Source organism: Chionomys nivalis, chromosome 11, assembly GCF_950005125.1.
Source record: "Chionomys nivalis chromosome 11, mChiNiv1.1, whole genome shotgun sequence".
Lineage (NCBI taxonomy): Eukaryota > Metazoa > Chordata > Mammalia > Rodentia > Cricetidae > Chionomys > Chionomys nivalis.
Genome location: NC_080096.1, coordinates 13982959 through 13998442, shown reverse-complemented (window position 1 = coordinate 13998442; position 15484 = coordinate 13982959). Strand labels below are relative to the sequence as shown.

Sequence of the window (15484 nt, the reverse complement as noted above, 5' to 3'; positions counted from 1 at the left end):
CTTTCTGAACTACTCCATGATGGGTACCGTATATGCCATTTAAACCTGGGAAAACGGAATGCTGACTTCCCCAGAGAGTGAAAGTATTGCCAGAGAGAGAAAGACACCATTAGTGTTCACCCCTTTCAAACGATTGAGCCATTCTTATGTGTTATGTCTGGGTCAAAGTGCCAGGACGGATGTCATATTCAAACATGATTGGTTCTGCCCTGTGCTAAAGGCATCCAAATGCCTGGGCTGTATTGGTGGTTTGTACCTAAATGGTCTCTTTCTTTACTTCCTCCCACAAAAGGAGCTGAACTGGCAGATGAAGGTGGAACCCCGGTACCCTAGACCTCCTGGTCTCTTTGGAAATGAAGGTCATTGCTATATTCCTTGTCTTCATCTTCTGCTGTAAGTAGAAGCCCTCTGAGCGAGTGCCGGGAGGCCATCTTTCTGACGATGTCACAGGGGTAGTATTGAGTGAAGGAAGGGTACAAGGTACTAAGGAGAGAACCAGCCTCCCTCCAAAGTTCTCCCACCTCTGGTTCTGCTGTCTGGTGGGCTGGTCACAGTGTTGGGCCCTCACAGAACATCTTGGAATCCAGGGACATTGACCGCATAGTGGAAAAACGATGTTCGGCTGTGGTGTGAGCACTCCCGGTCTGGGAGCTTTTCTTCCTTCCCAATCTGGTTGCCTTTAGTTGAAGCTATGTGTAGTGTGGTACAAAACAGTAGGCGTGATCCCGGCCAGCTGGAGCATTCTTCTGGGGAAGGCATCCCGATGATGGCTGGTGGAATACTTGGTCAAACCAAGTCACTGCTACCAAGCTTCAGATTGCATACCTCTCTGAAGGACTTTCTGGGAACTATCTGAGGTCTGTTAAAACAAAACAAAAAAAGTTAGCTGTTTGTCCCAAACCAGCTTCCTGCTGTTTCCAGCCCTGTCACAGTAACTCTGAGGTTCGGTGAGTCAGACATATCAAAGTTAGGTCTCTCCCTCTTTCCCCAAGTTGCTTTGCAGTTTTCAAAATCATGCCAATGTGTAATCTCGGCACTTGGGAAGTGGAGGCAGGAGGACTGAGAAATCAGGTCAAGGCGTCCAACTCAGCACTGAGGCGGGAGGGAGTTGAGAAACATCCCCCATCCCTCGCGCTGTTTTCCTTCTTTGAGTTCATGTGTTTGCTGTATTTTTATCACAAACCAAATATATGTTTATAATTTTAAAAAATCAAATGCAGGGCTGGGGACATAGCTCAGCAGGAAGAGTACTTGCTTACCATATACAAACACCTGGATTCAATCCCCAACACTGAATAAGGCCAGGAGGGACAGCCCAAGCCAGTAATCAACTGTGGAGGTGGGAGAGTTGGAAGTTCGAGGTCATCCTTGACTACACGTGAGTTTAGACCAGCTTGGGCCAGAGAAGATATGTTTAGCCACAAAGCAAAGCCATAAAATACAGAGTAGCCAAGGTACAGCCTTCTCAGGGGCCAGCACTTTCCTACACCTAGATACAACTGCTCTGGAATCTGTGGAGGACAAGCCTACACACACACACACACACACACACACAGAGAGAGAGAGAGAGAGAGAGAGAGAGAGAGAGAGAGAGAGAGAGAGAGATTCAAAATCTGGGAACAAAATACTACAGGTTTCTTCACCGTTCTGTTACTGTGAAGAGACACCATAACCAAGGCAGCTCTTATAAAGGGAAGCATTTAATCAGGGGCTGGTTTACAGTTTCAGAGGCTTAGTCCATTCTCATGAGGGCAGGGAGCATGGCAGCAGGCAGGCAAGTGTGGTGCTGGGGGAATAGTCGAGAGCTACAGCCTGATCTGTAGGCAGAGAAAGAGTGACTAGGCCTGGCTTGGGCTTTTGAAACCTCAAAGTTCACCCCCAGTGGCACACTCCCTCCAACAAGGCCACACCTCCTAATCCTTCCCTAAGAGTTCCACTCCCCGGTGACCAAACCTTCAAATATGTTAGCCTTGGGGCCGTCCTTATTCAAGCCACCACCAACCATTGCTTATTAAAAAGGTACATGGAAGTATGCCAAACAAATATGGCCTCGTTCTTACCTGTCTGCCTCAGTCTCACTGCCTAGAGTTCATCTATTAAAAGTGATACATTGCTAAGACGAGTACTTTGATGGCCATCCTCCTAGGGGTGGACATGTGGTACTTTGATGGCATCCTTCTGGGGGTGGACGTGTGGTACTTTGATGACCATTCTCCTGGGGGTGGACATGTGGTACTTTGATGGCATCCTCCTGGGGGTGGATGTGTGGTACTTTGATGGCATCCTCCTGGGGGTGAATGTGTGGTACTTTCCAGTACTCTGATGTTACAGACCACACTGCCAGCAAGCATCCTTGTATAAGCATCTCTCTGTGTGCCTGTAAGCACTTTCTAGAAGTACAAAGCCTATTGATGCATGCCTGTGATTCCAGCACGTTGAAGACAGAGAAGGAAGGATCTCCCTAGGTTCAAGGCCAGCCTGGTCTCTTTAGGACCTTCCAGTCCAGCCAGGATCATGTAGTAAGAGAAGACCCTGTCTATTAAAAATAATAAGAATTGATGAGTCTGTGTGTGTATACCATTTAACAGACTGGATGAAGGGTGTTTTTCTGATCTCTTACCCCTGAATGTTGCTTCTCCTGGGAGACTATTGATGCCTGTTGCTTCCTAGAGGAGGGACTGCCTGGCACCTTGGCTTTGGGCTTTCCCAGTTAATGCAGATCAGACCTGGATGGTGGTAGAGGGACGGCTGGGGAACCTGGCCTCATCCCAGTTAGCAAGAAACTTGCTGGGTAATGGAGTAACACTGATCCTATTTTCTTTCCTGTGAAGGAGGCTGGCGCCTTGTATGAGGACCCTGGACTGCCCACCTCACTGCAGGCCCTCCAGCGAGGCCTGTGGGCCCTCAGGCTCCTCTCCTTTCTTGTTTTCTCCTTGGCAGGGACGACCTCCACCCTCAGCAGCTTCTGGCAGTTCCAGAGGATGGTCAGACACATCACAGGGCGCAGCGCCTTCTTTTCCTATTATGGATACGGCTGCTACTGTGGGCTAGGAGGCAGAGGGATCCCTGTGGACGCCACAGACAGGTGATGCACAAGCACTCAGCGAGTTCCATATTGCGTTTACACTGACGTCTAGGCTTACAGTGAGGAGAGAGGGGCTTAGGAATCCTGACAAAACAATTCCAAGGCAGCGTGAGATTGAAAGGGGCTTGTAGGGTGAATCTTGGAGAAGACGGAACTGAGCTGCCTTTCCCTGGTTAGCCTGTGAAGCTGCCAAGGGCCCTGTATGCCTAAGGTCCTGGATATGGCTTATGTGCTGAGCATCTTGAGATAGGGGCTTAGCTCCTAACTCATGTTAGCATCTAACTTACCACATAGAACAGGTTGAGCTTGAACTCCAGATCCTCCTGCCTCAGCCTCCCAAGTGTTCAGATTCCGCACCACCATGTGCAGATCAAACCCAGAACCCCATCCCTGCGGGACAGTCACACCACTGAGACACTCCAGGCCCATCCTGGTGTTCTCAATCAAGGGCCCTAATGTTACACCCTCAGTCCATCCCGAGATCTGGAAGCCCTTTCCCGTTAGCCTGGCGAAGGTGTTCTCCATTCACATGCTCCCGTTTCTTAGGATTATGGGCCCAGCAAGACTGCCCTGCCAGCTTCCAGACCTAATTCCATATTTTAGGAGAGAAGCCAGGTGGCCCAGTTCAGGAAAGTTGTCCATCTGGAGGCAGTCACACGGTACCAAGTTGGTTTCCAGGACAGTTTGAAGGATTTGAGGGTGGGTGGTGTGAGCTTCTTTAAAATAAATGGACATTACTATAATTTGGAGATGGTACAGTGGGGAGACTGGATAACTTGTGTCTTTTCCCATTTGAAGAAATAAGAAGGGAAATGTCCCTGGGCATGTCCTTAGAGCAGGGCCTAATAGGCAGGACTTGAGCCCCAGGCTTGGCTGTGGAGACATGGAAGGCCACTGACACTTGTGAGTTACATCGTATGTGCCCAACACTGAACACATGGGCCTCAGCCCTCACCCCTCACCGTGAATACAGGAGGCCGCATCCCTGCTGTAACCCACCTGACAGCCGAGGACAGAGAATCCCAGACTAAGAGTTGCTCAGCCACCACCCGCAGGCAAAGCAGCAGAGCCTGGCCTAGAACACAGATCACTTATTTCTAAATCCATCCTCTGTCATCGTCCACCTGTGCCTTGCCTCCTGGAGTCCAAAGATAGATTCAAAGCTGCATACCATGAGCCGAGGGTCGCAAAGGGCCAAGAGCCCAGGTACACATGGGGACGTCTGGAAAAGGACAGGTGTATCAGTAATACCCCCCCCACCCCCGCCGCCGCCAGCTCCAGTGTCTGCAGGTCCAGGGAAGGCGAGGGAAGCTGAGGGTCTCTTCCAACCTCACCCAGCGTCCTCCTGCTGACTCCCCAGAGACACCCCCACACCGGCACGGCCCCCACCTTCTTCTCCCCACCCACCAGGTGCTGCTGGGCTCATGACTGCTGCTACCACCAGCTGAAGGAGCATGGCTGCCAGCCCATCTTGAATGGCTACCAGTTCAGCGTTGTCAATGGGACTGTGGCTTGTGAGTAGCCTCCTCGGGAGGGAGACAATGGGACCTGAGCTGGTCCTTAGCAGGCACCTCCTCATTAGCCCACTGATTGTTTTAGGGGATGAGACATTCCCAAGTGCTTTGAGACCAAGAAACGGGGCCGAGTCCGAGAGTCAGAGCTTCTTAGAGGGAGTCCTTGCTTGGTTTTGCCTGGTCTCTTCTGCCTGCCCCTGAACCTCAGCCCCCCTAGGAACCCAAGGCCCATCATACACTGTGGGCCACTGAAGATTGTTGGCTGTGGAGTTCATTGACTTTGCACTTTCCCTAGGTAGCTCTGGCTGTTGAGAACATTCCTTTATTCTTTTCTTTTCCATTTCTTAGGTGTGTGTGGTTTGTGTGTGTGTTATGTTTTTGTACGTAGGTAGGTACACTTGTAGGTGGGCACACACGAGCGGAGGCTTGAAGTTGATGTTAGGGATTGTCCTCTGTCACTCTCTGTCTTGTCACTGAGGCAGTGTGTCTCAGTCAAACCCGCAGCTGGCTGATGTAGCTAACGCACTGTGGGGATCCCGTCTCTGCCTCCAAGGCCTAGGCTCGTAGGCAGGCCACCAGACCACCCAGCATTTGGTTTCTGGGTATCTGAACTCTGACCTCCCAAGTGCTTTACCCACTGAATTATCACTCCAGCTCCGACAGCCTCTAGTTCTTTTTTTCTCATGTTAGCAAGGCATTTGGCTGTCTGTCAGCTGAGCAAATATTCACCAAGGGCAACTGTATGTTGTGCGCTATGACCAATGTGGATGGATGGGGCAGAGAAGTGACCAGCAGTGGGACATTGCACGGGCGGGACCTGGGTGGGAAGCACACAGAATGGTCTCTCGAAAGGAGTATTCCTGAAGCTGAGGGTGTGGGCATGTGAAGGGCAAGTCCGGCCTGAAGAGCTTGAAGGCGGTGGGCACGAGCCTTTGTCCAGCCTTGTAATTCCAGCCCAGTAGGTGGTTTCTTGCTCCTCATATGCCATGGCTCAACTCCTGCCAGGCCCTAGGGCATAGCAAGCCACTTCCTCCCGGGTGTACACACAGCTGTGTTTCTGGGCATCCTTCTGCCTCCCCCAAAGTCAGGGAACTGCCAGATGTCCGCGACTCATCTCCCGGGACAGAGGACTTAGGACTCCACCCTGGGAATCCTGGTACCCAGCACCCCACCCAGGACTGGAGAGAGGCCAGCACTCAGAAAGCCCCTGGGTCAGCACTGTTTTCTCCCTGCCCCCCACTGTGAGACTGGAAGTGTGGTGGGCTGGGGGCTCAGACCCCCACAATAGAAGATTGCTTTCAGTTCAGTCTGCCTAATATACAGCCCTGCACACTGACAGGGGGACCTTAGTTCCTAAAGAGAGCCTTTGCCACTGAGGCCTAGGCCAACCCTCTGCCCTTCCTCCATTCGCTAGCTGCGCAGGAGGATGAAGATAGGCCTGGAAATGGTCCCTCCCAGTCCCAAACTCCAGGATAAGGGAAGCGTAGAGGAAGGTACCCTGAGGCAGGCTGAGGCCACGGATGATGATGCCTCCTGAGCAGCAGTTGTTAGCTGGTGGCAGAAGACAGAGGCTGGACCCGGGAGCTTGTGTCCATGTCTGAGCTTCCCCACACACAGCCCATGAGTCTGGAGAATGAGACGTTCACAGCTGCTGGGGCATCAGTGTCGTCCTCGGGGTGGGGGTGGGGGACCTAGAACTCTATGGCCTGGGTTCCAGTGCGGTGCCTGCTGCTTCTGCGGTCAACACAGAGGCACATCTGCCCATGCACCCTTTGTTGGCTGGGCACCCTACTGCCACTGTGACCCCAAAGCCAGGCACAGAGGGAGGCAGACCCAGCCCCTGTTTGCCTAAGATCGGTAGCTTAGGAGAACTCCAGAGCAGAAAATGCCTCGGAGACCTTCCCGGCTAACCTCTTGGTGATGCTCTGGGAAGGCCAAGGCCCACAGAGGAGACGGGCTTGATTCAGGTGAGTGACAGCCACCACCGAGACTCCCATGCTGAGCCTTTCCAGGAAGTCCACTCTGAGAGCAGGAGCAACCCCATTGTACAGCTGACAGTAGCTGCTTTGCACACCTCGGCTTGGCTTGCCAGGATAGACCTCGGAGGTAGGCACTTTTCTCCCCATTATTGCATAGGATGTCGAGGCTCAGAGAGGTCAAATGGCGTGTCCGAGGTCACACAGCCAGGGAAAGGATGGAGATTTGGGCCCAGGTGCTTCTGTCTCCTGACTACCCTTCCTGATGGGAAGGCGTCTGCTTGATTATATGGTTATTCCCCAAATGCAAGTCTCACGACTGCTAACAACTGATAAGCTGCTCCGTCCTGAGTGGAGGGGCACAGTGAATGGACCTTGGCCTAACCGAATACCCCAGACCTTTCGTTTGCCCTGCCAAGGGGCTTCATCGTTCCCATCCAGACTCATTGTTCCTGCCAAGCCTCAGTTTCCTCACCTGTGGAAAGGCTGAGGTCATCCACCCTGCCCAGGTGGCTGGTTGATGGACAGGAGTCACCCTTCTTGTGATTCCTTGGAGGGAGGGACTGGCTCACTGCAGGTGTTCAGTTAGCGCCTGCCATTTGGATGTGGAAATTTCTGGTTTGTCCCAGCCTTGCTTTTGATTTTGTTGGGGGAACACCGGGACTGTTTTTGAAATTTTGTAATCTTATGCGTGTAAGCATTTTGGCTGCATGTATGTGTACCATGTATGTGCAGTGCCAGCAGAAGCCAGAATGGGGTGTCAGATGCCCTGAAACTGGAGTTACAGATAGTTGTTAGCTGCCGTGTGAGTACTGGGAATTGAACCCAGATCCTCTAGGAGAGCAGCAGGTACTCATAACCACCAAGCCATCTCTCCAGCCCACCCTCCCCTCCTTGTCTTAATTATAGTTCCATTGAAGTCTGTCCTGTCCTGCCCCCTCTAGGGCTAACACCATTACCGTGACCCTTATGGAATTAAGCCTCTTCCATGCCCAGGCCACACTACAGTTCAAAGAGCTGTACTGGAAGAGTTAATAATGCTTCCAGCAGTTCTGAGATCCCTCCCCCAAGCCTGGTCCTAGGTTACCTAGCAACCAATGTGGGGAGGGCTTTGGGGAGGGTGTGGTAAGTTAGTGGGGGGTGGAGTAAGAGATTGGTGTCAGCCTGAAATGCCACCCAGATACCAGTGCACAACAAAGTCTTTGAAGGAGCTCAAGGGCCAGTTTTCTTGAAGGGGACAGCTGCCCTCGCGTGGCTGACCAGGTGGCCACTCCTCCTCTGAGGAGGTTTATGTAAGCGCTTGGCATTCACAAGGGACTTGAAGATCAGTGCAGTGACACCCCCTCCACCCACACAGGCATGCGCATGTGTAGAGTGATGCCTGGCTGTGGGGGATAGAGACTGGTTCTACCCACCGGTACCACTGTCACCTGCTGTCCCCTGTGCCTGCAGGCCCCTGGAGAGGGAGAGGCAGAAGTGGGAACTTCTGGGGGTTTCTAGACAAAGGCAAGTCTTGTGTTAGGAGTTTAATACGTGTTTGTTTAAGGAGTGGCCGAGTGAAAAATTTCATTAAACAGACAATTCGGGCTTATTTATCTCTTTTAAAAGTCAGAGAGACAGGCTTTGGGAGGCAAGCAACATGCCTAAGATCGTAAAGTGTATGAGTTACAGACTTGGGTCTAGAACTTGGCTTCCAGGTTCCCAGGATGGACACCTTTCTGTGGGTCACAGGCCACATAAGTGCAGTTGCTAAAGGCTCCAGAAAATGGCAATGGAAATTTGGCCATCACCAGGGCTGGAGATCAACTATGAGCAAGACAGAGGCTCTGACTTGAAGGAGCTTACATTCCAGTAAAGGGGAGACCACGATAGTGACAGATAGCGCCTCAAACAGGAACAGATGTAGTCAGGTGGGGTAAATCTTTCACAACTGCTCAAACAGTTGAGGCTAGAGGGATGCTGGGGTCCACGGAGGGAAAAGTAATTAATTTAGGCAGTTGTTGGAAGGACAGCCTTGCAGAGGAGGGCCAGTGTGGCAGGAGCTTGGAGCCTGGGGAAGGAGTGGATATTATGCATGGGTGTCTGCCCAGGCAGTGCAGGAGGCTCACCTGTGTTAGTGGCACACGACCTACTGGAGCATGGTCAGAGGGACAGGGGATGTACTCCTGCTACAGATGGAGGAGGAAGGAGGATGGCTCTTTAGAACACTGGTTCTGGAGCCCCTGAGGACATGACCATCACTGGAGCCAGGATGGCGACAGAAGGGATGATGAGAAGTGTCAGAGGCTGAGTCTGCTTTGGACATCGAGGCGCCAGAACCTACGGTGGATTAGATGTGGGGTTAGAGGGAGGCTGAATGGCAGCTCCTGGCCTCGGCTGCCATAGATCTTGGCACCGACCCCTGAGCTTGTGAAAATGGAAGTAGAGAGGGCCACAAAGACCCAGCAGCAGGTTGGTCTGAGTTGCACGGAGCGTAAGCTGTGCTGTGGTTCAGATGTATCTCCAGGGTCTGTGTATGGGAAGGTGTTAGTAAATGGGGGACCAGGACTGGGGAGATGGCTCAACTGATAAATTTCCCACTGTACAGAGCTGAGTTCCGATCTCCAGCACCCAGATGGAATCTGGGCCATGGCAGCACACGTCTGTAACCCCAGTGCTGGGCACAAGTGGGAGGAGACTCGGTGCTCAGTCATCCCAGCTGATTGGGCTGCTCCAGATTCAGTGCGCAATCCAGTCTCAAAAATAAGGTGGTGGGCTGGGGAGATGACTCGATAGTTAAAAGATCCCATCATGCAAGTGTGAGGGCCCAAGCTCACATCCTAAGAACTCGCATAAATGCTAGGTGAGCATGGCAGCCTTCCTGTGACTCTAGAGCTTGGAAGACACAGATGGGGGGGTCCACAGAGCAAGCTAATGAAACCAATCTATATTGGTGCCTTAGGGTTTCTGTTGTTGTGTAGACACACCATGACCACGGCAGCTCTTATAAAGGAAATACATTTCATGTGGGTGGCTTACATTTTCAGAGGTTTAGTCCATTATCATCCTGCTACAACATGGTAGTGTACAGGCAGACATGGTGCTGGAGAAGTAGCCGAGTGTCCTACATCTTGACTTGCAAGCAACAGGATGTGGTCTCACTTCCTGGGCATGGTTTGAGCATATATGAGACCTCAAAGCCCACCTCCACAGTGACACACTTCCTCCAACAAGGCCACACCCACTCCAACAATGCTGCACCTCCTAATAGTGCCACTTCGTTTGCGAGCCATTTTCTTTCAAACCTCCAGTGGGTGAGAGACCATGACTCCATGAATAAGGTGGAAAATGACTAAGGAAGACTGTCATGGCCTCTAGACACATGCACATACATGCATGTACACCCATACATGTTCATGTGTTCACATGTACATGAACACATACATGTATGAACACCACATACACAAGCAATAAATTAAAAAAAATAAGGTGGGGAGGAATCAAGTAAGATGCTCAGCATTGGTCTTGGGCCTCCACATGCATGCACACATACATACCACGTGTGCACATACCACCCACAAACACATATATACACCATATATGCAAACGCACAAGACTTGGTGGAACCTTTAAGAAGTGGGGCCTGAGCCGGGCGGTGGTGGCACACGCCTTTGATCCCATCACTCGGGAGGCAGAGGCAGGCAGATCTCTGTGAGTTCGAGGCCAGCCTGGTCTAGAAGAGCTAGTTCCAGGACAGGAACCAAAAGCTACAGAGAAACCCTGTCTCAAAAATCCAAAAAAAAAAAAAGAAGTGGGGCCTGGAGATTGTTTGAATGCTGCAGGTGCCTCCCTCAGAAGAGATTAATGTAGTTTTCCTGGGACACTGTTTAATTCCTGCTAGAGAAACTTGTTCTATAATGGCAAGCAAGGCTCGCCCCTCCCCAATCTCTCTGACTTCTGTTGTCCCATGTGACCCCTCCCTCTTGTGTGTACACTTATCATGATATTGTATGTCACACTGTGATGTGCCTAAGGGAGTCCTGCCAGAGCCAGCATCAGGCTGTCTGGACTTGGAGCTCCCCAAATCATGAGCGAAAGAAACCATTTTATTTGCAAATACCCAACTCCATGTTTTCAACAGAAACATTAATGTAAGACAGGTAACAGCTACTTGTGCTGCAGTCTGGAGCTCAAGGGGGAGGTCTGGGCTGGAGCTGGGAATCCAGGAGGACATCAGGTCCTGAGACTGAGCAAGAACTCTCTGAAGATAATCTGCAGTAAAGCCGGAGCCCAGACAGAGGCCCTGTGAGGCCTTGGGTTAGCCACAAGGCAGGAGTCTGTGCCTGTCACCTTGTCTCATTTGTGGAGATGGCCTTCTCAGGATGAGAAAGAACTTTCTGAAGCTGTCATTTCCTTGCCTTGTGCCTCGGTTTCTCTTTTGGCATACTGGAAGATGTAAGATCTGGAGTCCAATGTTTTGACATGGTGGCTTGCAAAGATGGCATTTTTTTTTTTTTTTTTTTGGCTTAGGGTTGTATTTTCTTCCAGGTCATGGCAAACCTGATCTTACCATAACTGAGGAATGCGGCCAAAATGATCATCCTTGGTAGAAAATCGCTGTCCAAGACCAGTCCTGAAGATCTAGGGACTAGGAGAGCCGTGAGGGGAGGATTTAATCACACGGCAGAAAGGACTCAGAGACCTGGGAGTGTAGCTCACTTGGTAGCTCGCCTAGCATGAAGCCCTGGGTTCCATTCCATCGCTCATAAACCAGGACGGTGGCCCACGCCTGTGATCTCAGCACTTGGAAGGTGGACACAGGAGGATTAGGAGTTCAGTGTCATCTTTGAGTGACTTCAGGAGAGATTTAAGACCAGCCTTGGTTGCATGAGTTGTGTCTCAAGAAGGAAAACATGAACGTGGTCAGGAAGTGGCTCAGTGGTTAAGAGCACTTGCTGCTGTGGTAGAGGACCCGAGGTTGGTTCCCCCACAACCACATGGCAGCTCTAACCATCTTTAACTCCAGGAGATCCGATGTCCTCTTCTGACTGCTGTGGGCACCACACACGCACGTGGTGCACATACAATATATGCAGACAAAATCAGTCATACACATAGTCCTAGAAGAAGGAAAAGTCTAGAAAATTAAGTAGTGTGGAGAAAGAGGAGCAAGACCTAAACAGGAGAAGGGAGAAGGAGGAGGAGGACAAGTGGAGGAGGGCAGAGGGGATAACAGGTTCATATTTCCTAGGTGGCAGCACCATGTCCACAGAGGAGAGCGGTCCTCTAGAGCAGGACCAGCGTTCAGGTAGCCCACGTCCTCTGTGGCCTTGTCAGCAGCTGCTGTGTAAGGACTTGCTGTAGACAGGGGGAAGAAGTGCTTGCAAGGGGCGGAGATGGGGAAGAGCCCTGAGGGGGCTGGGACTTGATGGATCAGGGCAAACCTTCACAGATGGAGGGGGGGATGTGAGAGGGCCAATGGGTGCAGGCGTGAGGAAGAGTGGGAGTGGTATGAATGTCCTTGGCACCTTCCTGAGGGTGTGTGGTGAAGGGCAGCTGAGGTGTGGGGTGGCGGTGTCTGCCCTGAGAAATCAAGTCTCCAGACAGGCATGCGTGGACAGCTCCAGGGGGAATGTGGGCTTCGGAGAGGGAAGGCAGGAGAGAGACAGCCTGCACTGGTCCAGCAGACAGGGCCTTGCTTCTTTATATATGTGGAGCCAAGGGTGCCCCTGCCAGACACAGCACATACTCCATCTGGGACCAGCATCTTAACACGGGGCCTTACTACGCTGCCCATCTTTGACCACAGTCAGCACCATTTTATCCAGTAAGACATCCAGATTAACCAGCTTCATAACACAAGCCCCAGGGTCTGGCAGCCCCCTTTCTTCTCAGAGAGAGCAGATCTGGGTGGAGTCCTCCAGAAAGGAGAAGTGTGCCTTCCGTGACCCCAGTATGCGCTCATGCGTGCACATGTGTGTGCACACACAAAGCATTAGGACTGTGACTACGTAGTGAAAGGCCCCAATCGACTTGCCCTTCCCCTCGAGGGTAAACGCCACATCCCAAAGTCCTTGGGGCTTCATTTGCTTTGGCGGCAGTACCCTAAGGAGCTCCCATGGGCTGGCCTCTGTTCTGCAAGGGGGAGACTGTGATACACGGGAGTCCCAGCCTCCTGGTACCTCCCTCTGCAGGGCAGAGGAGGGCATAGCAAGTCAGTCTGCAAAGGAGACTAGCAAGGGGAACCTAGGAGGGAGTGACTTGGGAGCTTTAGACCAAGTGGCTTGGGTGAGCCTGTCTGAAGAACTTGGACTCCATCAAGACCCGGATGGCCTGTGGAGCTCATCACTGGAAGAGACCAGGGGAAGAGCATGTGCCAAGGTCCTGGGACAAGGCCGAGTGTGATACCCGAACTCACAGAGGTCCCTGTGCCTGAAATAGACTGTGGGTGAGAGGGTGGCAGTTCCATGAGGAAGGGGAGGCTGGGGCAGTCAGGCTGTGGCAGGTGGGCAGGGGACTGCCACAAAGGGATGGTCACCTCGTCCACAAAGACCGGGAAAGCGGAGTGTAGCTTTAAAAGAAGACTGAGTGTGATCCACGTGACACTTTGGGACTACTTGTGTGTGACTCAGGTGATACTTTGAGACTATCTGTGTGTGGCCCAGGTGATACTTTGAGACTACCTGTGTGTGATCCAGGTGATATTTTGAGACTACCTGTTTGTGATCCAGGTGACACTTTGAGGCTACCTGTGTGTGATCCAGGTGATATTTTGAGACTACCTGTTTGTGATCCAGGTGACACTTTGAGGCTACCTGTGTGTGATCCAGGTGAAGCTGAGACTACCTGCTTGTTTCCTGCCATTAAGAAGGAAGAACTGGAGGTGGCAGAGTGTGGAGAGGGACAGGAATGTGGGTAGTGGCCGGGATGGTGGACAAAAGAGGGCAGAACATGAAGGGGTTTAAATATGGAGAAATCTATAGGACTTAGCAGCAGATGAGAAACAGGAAGTGAAAGGAGGGGAGGGGTCCCAGAGAGCTGCTGATGCTGTCCTCCCTAAGGGTGGAGAGGTGACAGGCCAATGGCCATGGCACATATATATGTGCAGGGTGGCTTTGAACGTCTGCAGTTGGAGATGTTCCAGACAGCGCTGTGGATTTCAAACCGGTGTCTGGAACAGGAGGTGGCCCTGGGGAATGGGTGCTGAGTCCTGCCTGTTGCCTGGCCCGTGTGCTGCCTGGGGGCTGTAACTGACCACTGCCACCCCAACATGCAGCCCTCCCAACATGCAGCCTGTCCTCTCTACTCATTTGCTTCCTTCTAGGCATCTGCTCGTTGTGGTGTAGAAGGGTGTGGAAGTGTGATTGGTGAACAGAGCAGAAGCATCCCCACTCTCTGCCCTCTGCCCTTGACCTCTGTCGCTCTCTCTATACCCTCAGCCCTTCCCCTGCTTTAGAACCCAACTTCGGAGCGGGCAGCGAGCCCCTGTTGACTCTGAGTGTGTCTGCAGGTGGATGCCTCCCGGGTGGCAGCTGCCTCTGCGGGCAGAAGGCCTGTGAGTGTGACAAGCTGTCTGCGTACTGCTTCAAGGAAAACCTGAACACCTATGAGAAAGCCTTCAGGCAGGTCTTCCCCAGCAAGCCCCAGTGTGGCCGACACAAACTCCGGTGCTAGCGAGGCCACCGTCCCCATCACACGGCACCTACTCTAGTCATGGTCCTTCTGGCAAACTGTCTCCGGCCACCTCTGACAGCTCCCAGGCTCCTGGAGCTCCGCATTGCTGTCCAGGGAGTGTCTTCTCACTCAGCGCTGGGGTCTGGAAATGAGACATGGAGGAATCCCTGCTCTGGAAACAGACCCTGCGTGCCTGGCAATTAACTGACACCTTCCAACCGAAGTAAGTGCTAGGAATCAAAAAAATTAGAGAGCGGGGATGGAGGCACCCTCTAATTCCAGCATTTGGGAGGTGGAGGCAGGAGAGGCAGGAATTCACTACGTGGTAAGTTCAAGGCCAACCTGGGCTACCTGAGACCTAAAACCCTTTTCCCAGAAAGGGGGAAAACTGCCAAGATCTAACTTAAACTACTATACTCCCCACCCAAGTCAGGACACATGTCTGACTGGGGAACCGAGTTCTCCACCCAGATCTGACTGGGGACAAAGCGGGTAGCTTAGAAAATGCAGCCCCCAGAGCCTCACCGGAGGCTGGTCCTTGTTTGTTTTGCTCCAGGTCTGCCTTCTGTGAACCCGCTGGCAGGAAGAAGGCTGGTCTGGTGTCTCAGAAAACTGGGTGCCATTGCAACGATGATGTTCACCACTACCACAAGGATGTCATGGCAAAGATGACATGAAGAAATGGAGAGATGATGGGCAGTCTATCTAAGGCACCCTAAATCCCCACCCCCATTTAGAAGCCTCTGGTCCTGTAAGACTTAAATCTAGTGACCAGTAAACAGGGAAGGTCTAATTGAGGTGGAGTCAGTTCTGTGTGGCCAGCCTGGCATAGTGGATCTCAGGCATAGCTGTGACCACACTTGTCTCCCTGTTTGGTGGCACTTGCCTTTTGTGCCCTAGCATTCAGCACATCTGTCAAGGGCAGAGTGTCCTTTCTGGCACCTGGATCTGGGACCCTGCTTGGACCTGTAACCAAAGCGGAGGTCTTAAGTGCAGGCTTCGGCCTCTGAGGTCCAGGGCAGGTCTACTGTGAAGACTCCTGCATCTCTGCCTGGAGGAAGCCCGGGCTCGACCTCCTGGGTGACAAGAGCTTGCTGGGTCAGCATCAGCACAGCAGATCTGGGCTCAGCAGAAACTTTGCAAGCACTGGGGATCCCAGCCACGTCCAGGCTGGTCTGTAGCACCTAGAACCATGAGCCTCTTACAGGAAGCTGTGTCATCATGGTGCTTCGGCATGGCTGGTTACACAGCTCTGC

At 52.2% G+C, this 15484-nt stretch overlaps 1 protein-coding gene across 1 annotated transcript; it reads left to right on the top strand.

The window, feature by feature from the left end:
- The first annotated feature begins 335 nt into the window (after positions 1–335).
- Positions 336–15130, top strand: Pla2g2c (phospholipase A2 group IIC). Its single transcript, XM_057785310.1, has 5 exons — positions 336–393; positions 2941–3085; positions 4496–4599; positions 14065–14451; positions 14785–15130. The coding sequence occupies exons 1-4, from the start codon at positions 354–356 to the stop codon at positions 14226–14228; spliced, it is 453 nt and encodes a 150-aa protein (XP_057641293.1). The 5' UTR covers positions 336–353; the 3' UTR covers positions 14229–14451; positions 14785–15130.
- The last annotated feature ends 354 nt before the right edge of the window (positions 15131–15484 follow it).